This window comes from Hylobates moloch, unplaced genomic scaffold (genome assembly GCF_009828535.3).
Source record: "Hylobates moloch isolate HMO894 unplaced genomic scaffold, HMol_V3 SCAFFOLD_3, whole genome shotgun sequence".
In the NCBI taxonomy this organism is placed as follows: Eukaryota; Metazoa; Chordata; class Mammalia; order Primates; family Hylobatidae; genus Hylobates; species Hylobates moloch.
Window position 1 is genome coordinate 41,115,326 of NW_026652278.1, and position 9,770 is coordinate 41,125,095.

Here is a 9,770-nt window from a genome sequence, read left to right on the forward strand (position 1 = left end):
ATCCAGGACATCTACTCCAACCAGAGGGAAATTTATCATGAAGCTAATGAAGTTTAAACTTCAGGGCTGCTCACTTGCACAGGCTCCAAACTGGGAGTTGTAGAGGGAAAGCCAGTTGTTGTCTGGAAGCATTTTTTTTTTTTTTTTGAGACATAGAGTCTCATTTTGTTGCCCAGGCTGGAGTGCAGTGGCGTGATCTCGGCTCACTGCAACCTCCGCCTCTCGGGTTCAAGTGATTCTCCTGCCTCAGCCTCCTGAGTAGCTGGGATTACAGGCGCATGCCACCACGCCTGGCTAATTTTTGTATTTTTAGTAGACACGGGGTTTCACCATTTTGGTCAGGCTGGTCTCGAACTCCTGACCTCGTGATCTGCCCGGCTTGGCCTCCCAAAGTGCTGGGATTACAGGCATGAGCCACCACGCCCGGCCATCTGGAAGCATTTTTATGTAAGCATTTCTAATAAATAGCCTAAAGAGATCTCAGGAAAAAAAAGGGTACTAATCTCCAAGTCTCGAGTATTTGTTGTGATGTATTTTCTCTCTATAGTAATCTTTTGATTGCTAATTTTGTATTTATAATTTGTATTTTATGTCTCAAAGAGGTCGCCCAAATTGTATATGTTTCAAGCCCTCCAAGTCTGAATCTACCCTTGACCCAGCCCATTTATAGATTCCATTAATGGAGCATAAATGTATTCAGAAAGGCGGCATTAACACTCTCAGAGAAGCTGCTTCAAGTTGATTGACTTGATTGACTACTCTGCATTGGGACTGGTAATTTAAAGGTTCTTAAAACCATGCACTTGCAAACACCACTAGGAGGCTTGCCATAATTTTTACCTGTTTTCATCCGAAGGTTTGCCTTTAGGTTAAACTGCATTGTTAAAAAGATCGTGGGTACGTCTTCGATAAAGCATCAACTTGATTAAGGAACCCTCCTACTGAATTCCCATTTAAAGCAATACTTGGACTAAGGGCACTGTTTTTGGCTGCAGTCTTTGGTCTGCCAATCAGAAACCTAAAAGTACTTAAGCTGGGAAGTCACCATCCCTAATCGCATTCTTCCTTAAAGACTCCCATAAGGTATTATGGAAAGTTAGATTCATAACAACTATTAGGTTGTTCGTGGGTGCAAAGCACCATAAAGCCACTGGGGAGAAAATTCTTTGTTTAAAAAGTAACGACTGAAGCCGACTGACATTAGTAGTATTCCTAGTACGGAGTACTAATAAGAGTAGTAGTTTCTACTCTGGATTTGAAGCCTTGTTTTGCTGTGGCGCCCGTCGCATCCGCACCTTCCTCTTAAGAGAGCTGCTAGCTGCCCCAAGGATGGAAACCTCCCCCTGAGTCCTGGCCTCTTTATCGCGGACCCCTGCGTCTGAACTTCCCCCACGCCGCACTCGAGCCTGGTCTCCAGCGCATCTGTGCCTTCGCGGTCCCCGTCCCCACCGCGCTCTAGAGGGAGCCCGCGGGCCGCGCGCCCGCCGCGGATTCATTTTAGGTGAGGCCGCCGCGACCACGAACCTTGTTCCAACACCTGCAGAGTCTGGCACGCTAGTCAGTGGGGGTGCCTCAGAAAACATAGCCCCGTGTGTCCTCACTGGATTCATGAGCGGCCCCTCGCCCCCTCACAGCCAGACACACGTCGCCACCCTCACAAGTGCGGCCGGTGGGACCTAGCTGGGACCCTCCCCGCCTGGGAAAGTCTGGGTGCTGGCTCCTAAAGCGCCCCGGCCAGACCCCTGTCCCGCCAGTCCGCCTGCTCAGGCCTCGGCTGTCCGCCGTCTTCACCGTCCTCGCTCGCGTCCTTGCCCCATCCGGTTCCAGGCAAAACCCGGAGCGGCTACCTCTCCGCAGCTCCCGGGAGACCGCGCGGCGCGGCGGCTAGAGCATGCGCAGTGCGCAGGGCCGGCTCGAAGCGCAAGCAGGAAGCGTTTGCGGTGAACCTGGCTACTGCGCTGGCTAATGCGGTACCGGCTAGCGTGGCTTCTGCACCCCGCGCTGCCCAGCACCTTCCGCTCAGTCCTCGGCGCCCGCCTGCCGCCCCTGGAGCGCCTGTGTGGGTAAGCGGAATGGAGCGCCCGGGCCCTCGGGCCCCGTGGGGTCACAGTGGTTTGGCGCTCGGGCTGCAAAGTGGTGATTCAGCACTTAAAGCCGCCGCCGCTGCCCCTCACGCCGCCCGTCCCGCCGGCCTGGGGCCCGGACTGCGGCGCTGAGGCCGCCCCAGGGCCCGGAAGAGCGGCTCGCCAGGCAGGAGCCAGAGGCCTGGTCCAGAGTCGGGGACGTCCCTCGGGCTGGTGAGGGGTCGGGGCCGTTACCCGGGGCCACGGGGCGTGTGCCACTAGTGCGGGGGACGCGGGGGCGGACAGTCACCCGGCCTGCACCCGGGAGCCGCGCCGCGTCACTCTCCCGGAGTCCGCCTGTGAGAGGGCCGGGAACCTGAGGCGGACTCGAGCCGTGGGGGAAAGGAATCCGGCGACTTCGGGGGGACCGCTTCTCACTTTGCCCTCAGCCCTGCCCTTTCCTCCGGGCACTAAGTTTCCAGGACCGTGTGGAATGCCCGCGCTAGGAAAAAAGTTTGCCTGCCTCCCGCCTTAGTGAGAAGACGAGTGTGGGGTTTCCTATCGGGGGACATTTAGGAGCCGAAAGATACTTCGGGATCTTCTACAGCAGCTCCCTTGTTTTACATCGGAGACAACCGGAGCTCCGAGAGATGGCTTGATTTCCCAGCAATTGCCGAGATTGTGGCAAAACCAGGATTAGGACACAGGTTTTTTGCCATCCGGTGGCGTGCCCTCTCCACTGCACCGTTGATCTGCGTACGCTAGGCGTTTTCAGGCTTGTAGTGAACGCTGAATACTTTTTACTACGAATGGAAGAGGATAGGCAGTATTATCTTGCCCTCCCTAGAAACATTATTTGAACCCCTCCTGGTTTTAATCAATGATAGCCAGCACCTACTAAGTGCAGGGCACTGTGCTGGACCCTCTATGTAAAGTATGTGTCTGCCTTCCAAGGACCTTTGACTTGATTGGAGCGGATTGGGATGCCACGGGAATTGAGATAGCTAAAAGGGTGTGTAGACGAGGGTCAGAAGATGGGTAGTATGGGTAGTGTGTGGGGGCAGAGATAGAAAAGGGGGGGGTAGGCTGGCTTTGGAAGGAATGGCAGAAAGGTTGGAGTGAGGGCTGGCGTGGGCGTAATCCAGCCTAGATACGCGGGCAGTTTGCGTTGGGGGAACAGTGAGCCGATTAGTCTGGTTGAAGCTTTAGAGAATTTCCCTGGGGGAATTAGGAGGACACAAGTCCTGTATTATAACAGTAGGGTAATGCTGGCCTGGGTCTTGAATTTTAGTTAGGATTTTCCCAATGCGTAGTAGGTAGGGAGCCATTAAGTTTTTGAGCTGGGAAGTTATCTGATGGAACTGGGAGTTTAGGAAAGTAGTTTGGTGGCTGTGTGCAGGATGTCAGGAAGTGGAGAGAGTCCTGAGGCAGAGAAACCTGTTGGGACTTAGTCTTTGCTGTCTGCATTAGGATGGTAGCAGTGGGGCACTAAGATAAGCTAATACAAATGAAGACTCTATGGAACTTGTTCTCCTCTGTTTTCCACTACATCACAAAATCTCCTGTAATGTGCAAAAGACCCCTGAGATTAGAGGATCAGGTGGTAAGCACAGGCAGGATGCCTCCTTTTGTCCTCTTTTGGGTCAGTCCGCTTTTGTTCTAAATTCATGACTGATAGGCTAGGCTTAGCTTCATACTGTCTCCAGCATATAGCATTTGTGATTTTTAAAGAAAGCACCAATTTTAAGTTTTATATAACTAAGTGGTTTGTATGTTCTAGTTAAAATTACATTTTCTCTGTAGTTATTAAGTCCAGTCGACCATCCGGAGTTTTAAGATATGTTTTTCTCAAAGATGGAAATTTGAGAGATTCAAAGCATAAAGAATGAGGTGAGCCAGCTAGAAAGCTCTACCCTAAAATGAGTGAGTGAGGCTTTTGAGGAAAATACAGTCCAACCAAAGGGATTAGGGCATAGTTTTAGGAAGGAAAGCACTAACATCTGAAGCTACCACGTATTCACATCTTAAGGAATGCAATCAGCCCTGCTGTACATAGTCAGAAGAATGTCTTAACAGAGATAGCCACACAGCTATTCGCTGGAAGAGCTGGGATTTAACCGATGTCTGTCTGGCATCGGAGCCTGAGCTCTTAACTGTTACGTATTTGCAAACACAAGTACTGCCTCTGCTGGTATTTGGGCATTCATTTTCTGGTCTAACCTCTTGAGACAGAGATGGTCTTAAAGCATTTATGTAAGATCAATCCATTTACAAAGTAACCTCCTTGTTCTGTGTTCAGCCATATTTTATAACTTGGGACTGTGTGGAATTATTTGAACTATTGGGGCACCTGGAGATCATAGCCCATTCCCTGGCAACAGCTTGAGCCACCTGGGCATCAGTCATCTCACTTTGCAGGCAGCCCTACTTTGCATTTCCCTGCTCCATAGGCTTAGGAAACAGTGGTATGTCAATTGGGACTATCAACATTCAAGCTTTTAAACTACTTTTAATCAGAAAAATGCCTTTTAATAGTGTAAAAGGACAGGGTACCCCTGAAGTTTCTTTAACCTAATCCACACATTCTGCCTGTCTTGAAAGTTAGGGTTGAGGCCAGGTCGGGTGGCTCACGCCTGTAATCCCAACACTTTGAGAGGGCGAGGTGGGTGGATCACTTGAGGTCAGGAGTTCAAGACCAGCCTGGGCAACATGGTGAAACCCCATCTCTACTAAAAATACAAAAAAATTAGCCGGGCATGGTGGTGGGCGCTTGTAATCCCAGCTACTCATGAGGCTGAGGCAGGAGAATCGCTTCAACCTGGAAGGCTGAGGCAGGAGAATCGCTTGAACCCAGGAGGCGGAGGTGCAGTGAGCTGAGATCGTGCCACTGCACTCCAGCCTGGGTGACTGAACGAGATTCTGTCTTAAAAAAAAAAAAAAGTTAGGGTTGGGGACAGTCTCCCCAGGGTAGGGGAGAAAAAGTTCAGTATGTTTTCTTTTTTTTAAAGTTTGAGATAGGGTTTCACTCTGTCGCCCAGGCTGGAGTGCAGTGGTGTGATCTCAGCTCACTGCAACCTTCACCTCTTGGGTTCAAGTGATCTCCCACTTCAGCCTCCTGAGTAGCTGGGACTGCAAGCTCACGCCACCGCCCCACAACTAATTTTTGTATTTTTGGTAGAGATGAGGTTTCGCCATGTTGCCCAGGGTGGTCTCATACTCCGGGGCTGAAGCAATCCCCCCGCTTCCCAAAGTGCTGGGGTTACAGGCGTGAGCCACTGTGCCATGCCCAGTATATGTTTCATAAACATTGGTTTCCTTTCTGTTTTTCTGTTGGTATTTTATATCTCCTAAACATGTAGCCAGAGGATCAGGCTACCTTTTAGCCAGGATGACAAGGCTAGAGCACTTTCCTTCCACAGGGGTAGATCCTCTATAGATATGTTAGGTTCTGGAGCCTTCTCAGTTGGCTTGTCTTCAGTCTGCTCTCACTGTTCTGTTAATTTAGACATTATTTGAATGTCTACTCTGTAGTGATCACACACTGTGTCCAGTACTATGTAAATGCAAAGATAGCCATAAAGCTTGTCCTCAAGGAGCTTTCAGTAATAAACAGTAAACTCCTTTACCTCTGACCTTTTACTAGACACCTCCACTTTTATGTTTTGTTGTTTCTCAATTAATTTTGAAAAACAACTTAGTATTTTTTTTATCACCATACAGATTACTTTTTTAAAAAGTGGGACTCACAAAATTATTTTATTCTTCTCAAAGAACTGTTTAGTTTCTTTTTGCCTGTTAAAAGTGTAGCTTTTTTTTTTTTTTTTTTTTTTTTGAGACTGAGTCTCGTTCTGTCGCCCAGGCTGGAGAGTGACACGATCTTGGCTCACTGCAACTTCCGCCTCCCGGGTTCAAGTGATTCCCCTGCCTCAGCCTCCAGAGTAGCTGGGATTACAGATGTGTGCCACCACACACAACTAATTTTTGTATTTTTAGTAGAGATGGGATTTCACCATGATGGCCAGGCTGGTCTGGAACTCACCTGACCTCAGGTGATCCGCCTACCTTGGCCTCCCAAAGTGCTGGGATTACAGGCATGAGTCACTGCGCTGGGAGTAACTTTTTAAAGTGGACTCACAATCTGCTTTCTGAAGGGAAGGCATCACACTCTGCCTGACACATAATAGGTACTCAGTACGTATTTATTGCATAACTTAATTGCTTAATGGTCTTTTTTCAAAACCATTTTTTTCTGCAGAGTCGTTAGTTTTGCTATGTTGTTATCATTTTTTCAGTTTAGCTTGAAAATGAGAGTTTTCAGTTTAGCTTGAAAATCTTTGAATCTTTTTCCCTCATTGCCTATTCCCAATACCCAATCCTCCCGATTCTTTCATCCTAAAGACTCCTGAAGTTTCTTGGAGTGATCTTGACCCTCATCACCATCCTAGTTCAGGCCATGATCATCTTCAGTAACATCTTACATCAGTGAGATTATCTCACCTGAACAGGTTTTAGAACTGACTTTTCCATCCTTCTGTCTCCCTACTAGTTGATTCTTATCATCACGTCAGATTAATAAACCACTTTTCCCAAGCTGTTGTCTCGCCTGAATATCACCAGTGGTTCTGCGCTATTTCAAGATCAAGTTCAAACATCTTGACCCAGCATGTAAGCATTCTGTTGGCTGGCCTTAGCCCAACTTTTCCGCCTAACTCTTCTCCAGTCAGACTTACCAATTTGCTGTCTCCGTTTACATGACCTATTCCCAATTCCGAGATGCCCTTTCTCTCTTTTCTTTATATGACCAAATCCTTTATTCTTTTTAGGCCTTGTTATACAGGTCACACAATTACTCTTCCTTTTTCTCAACTTAATAATTTTTAAAAACATTGTGAAACATCTATTTGATGTTTATATATTGCCTCTTATTTTTTTACTCGCTTATTTAATATTGTACATGCCAAAATATATAGGACAAAGAAGAAAAACAAAACGAACGCATGTGTATCATCTACTTTAGGAAACAAACATTTCCAGCAACTTTGAACCTGTCTGTGCTCACCTGCCCAATTATAACTCTGTTCCTCCCCTGTAAAGGTATTATTATTATTATTATTATTTTCTTTTTTTTTTTGAGAAAGAGTCTGGCCTTGTTGTCCAGGCTGGAGTACAGTGGCGCAATCTTGGCTCACTGCAACCGCCACCTCCCAGCTTCAAGCGATTCTCCCACCTCAGCCTCCCAAGTAGCTGGGACTACAGGTGTGTGCCACCACGCCCGGCTAATTTTTGTATTTTTAGTAGACATGGGGTTTCACCATGTTGCCCAGGCTGGTCTTAAACCCCTGACCTCAGGTGATCCACCCACCTCAGCCTCCCAAAGTGCTGGGATTACAGGCGTGGGCCACCGTGCCTGGCTGTATTATTCTATATTTGGATAACAGTTTTCTTAGTTTTCTTTATAGCTTTATCACATTTGAATACTTCTTAAGCAGTATATTGTTTAGTTTTATTGTTTATTTTAGTTTTATAGCTTTTGACTTTTATTACGAACTTTTCTGAGTTACTTTTTTTCATTTAACATTCATTTAACATCATTCATAAAGATGTATGAGTTCACTGCTGAATGGCAGTCGTGCAAATATGCCCTGGTATCATATCGATCATTGCAAAAATTCTGTAAGATAGGCCTAATCTATATTCTGACAACTCCCAAATGTATTTCTCTAGCCAGAACCTCGCCCTCAAATTTCAGGTTTAAGTGATAAAACTTCCTACTCAACAACATGAGTCACACTGGTCTCCTTGCTTGACTTGCTCTTACCTCAGATCATTTGCATTGTTTTCCTTCTGCTGAGAACACCCTGCTACTAGTAAGAATGGGGAGAGCTTTGCAGAGAACATAGGATTTGAACAAGAGTCTTTGAAGGAAATATTGAATTTGGATGAACAAAGAAGGAGAGTTGAAAAAATATTTTATTTTTTGGAGACAGGATCTCACTCTGTCACCCAGGCTGGAGTGCAGTGGCACGATCAAAACTCACTGCAGCCTTGAACTCCTGGGCTCAAGTGATCCTCTCACCTCAGCCTCCTGAGTAGCTAGGACTACAGACTTGTGCCACCATGCCTGGCTAACTTTTTAAATTTTTGTAGAGGCAGGATCTTGCTATGTTGTCCATACTGATGTCTAACTCCTGGCTTCAAGCAATCTTCCTGCCTCTGCCTCCCAAAGTGCTGTGATTACAGGCATAAGCCACCACAACCAGAAGAGAAAATATTTTAGATAGAAGGAATGATATTAGCAAAGGTTCAGAAGTAGGGAAATTCACAATATCAGCAAAGGAAAGTGAAATTTTGTCTTATTGGATATACAGAACCTCAGATACTTTTTGAGCAATAGAGTGACATATGAAAGCTGTATTTTTGGCTAATTAATCTGGCTGTTTTTTGTAAGCACAATTTGAAACGCAGGCAGAGACTGATGAGGGATAAAGAAAGTAGTACAAATGACAAGGAAAGAAGAGTGTCTGCAGAAGACATGTGCAAGAAGGATTCAGCAGGGTTTAGTTATTGATTGGATGTAGGGACGATGGGGGAGTCAGAGAAGCCTGAGGTCTTGAGCCTGAGTGACTTTGAGTCTAGAATAGGAGGGGCCACCAGGGTAGGGAGTGTTGGATAACATTTGGTGCAGGGTAAAATATTCTTGAATTCAGCTTCTGTTCCAGGAAGATATCAGTAAGATTGACACCTGTTGTGAGTTTGTACTCCAGACTACTTTAAACTGCCATCCAATTGAAAGAATGCCTTATTCTTGCTATAGTCTATCCCCTTGGGAGCCAGTGTGATGTAGTGGAAAAGTCACTCTGACTTGGCACTTGGTTATTCTTTTTATCTTGAATTGGTTAGTTTGCATGAGTCTTTTTCCTAGCCACTAGACTAAGTAGCTTCAAATATCTTTATTAATCCTACCAAGTTTTGGTTTCTGAACAACATTGGCTTCTACAGGTGCATAGTTCTTTTTCCTTTCTTGTGCTTACATATCATTAACTCCTCATTTTGATGTTGCTTTTATTTTAGAGAGTATGACCGGCTATAAATGAGGTCACTGTGGACCAGTAAGCTGGGATGTGGCATGTGGATATGTTTTGCAGTTGTTATTTTTTAAATGTGAATCAACACTTAGAAATCCTGAGAGTTCAGTTCCTTTTGGGAAAAAGGGATAATCTGGTAGCAGTGGACCCACATTCCTGCCTGGCAGCAATTAGCTTGAGCTAGGGAAGATTTGTCTTTCAGAAGGGACATGCATTCCTTCTTACAGCCTGCTTTGCTTATTTACATTACTTTTTTGGCCTTGTGAACATTATATTTGTGACCCGTTCTATACAGTGATTGGAGGAAGTCAGTCTTAGTAGTTTTCAGACATACTGGAGGTTTTTGTTAATAATAAAAATGAAACAAAATACACATGTAAATTGCTCCAAAAGTACAGAAATGATTGTGTGATCAGGACTACCCTTCGCCTCATTTAAAGTTTATGAAGATTATCACATTATCTTATTATTATTTTTTTTTTGGTGACAGAGTCTTGCTCTGTCACCCAGGCTGGAGTGCAGTGGTGCAATCTCCGCTCACTGCAAGCTCCGCCTCCCGTGTTCAAGCCATTCTCCTGCCTCAGCCTCCCAAGTAGCTGGGACTACAGGCACCCACCACCAC

The 9,770-nt window shown here is 46.1% G+C and overlaps 1 protein-coding gene across 6 annotated transcripts in view; it reads left to right on the forward strand.

Annotated features, from left to right (window-relative positions):
- The first annotated feature begins 1,891 nt into the window (after nucleotides 1-1,891).
- The window catches only part of IDE (insulin degrading enzyme), a 121,013-nt gene continuing 113,134 nt past the window's right edge, over nucleotides 1,892-9,770 (forward strand). The window contains exon 1 of one of the 6 annotated variants that reach the window (XM_032136691.2): nucleotides 1,892-2,063. In XM_032136691.2, coding sequence (XP_031992582.1) covers nucleotides 1,966-2,063 — 98 coding nt within the window. In that variant the 5' untranslated portion in view covers nucleotides 1,892-1,965. Of the gene's footprint in view, nucleotides 2,064-2,198; nucleotides 2,298-2,404; nucleotides 3,076-9,770 lie in introns of those variants that run through there. The other 5 variants (XM_032136698.2, XM_032136705.2, XM_058436209.1 and 2 more) reach the window with 5 other exon arrangements.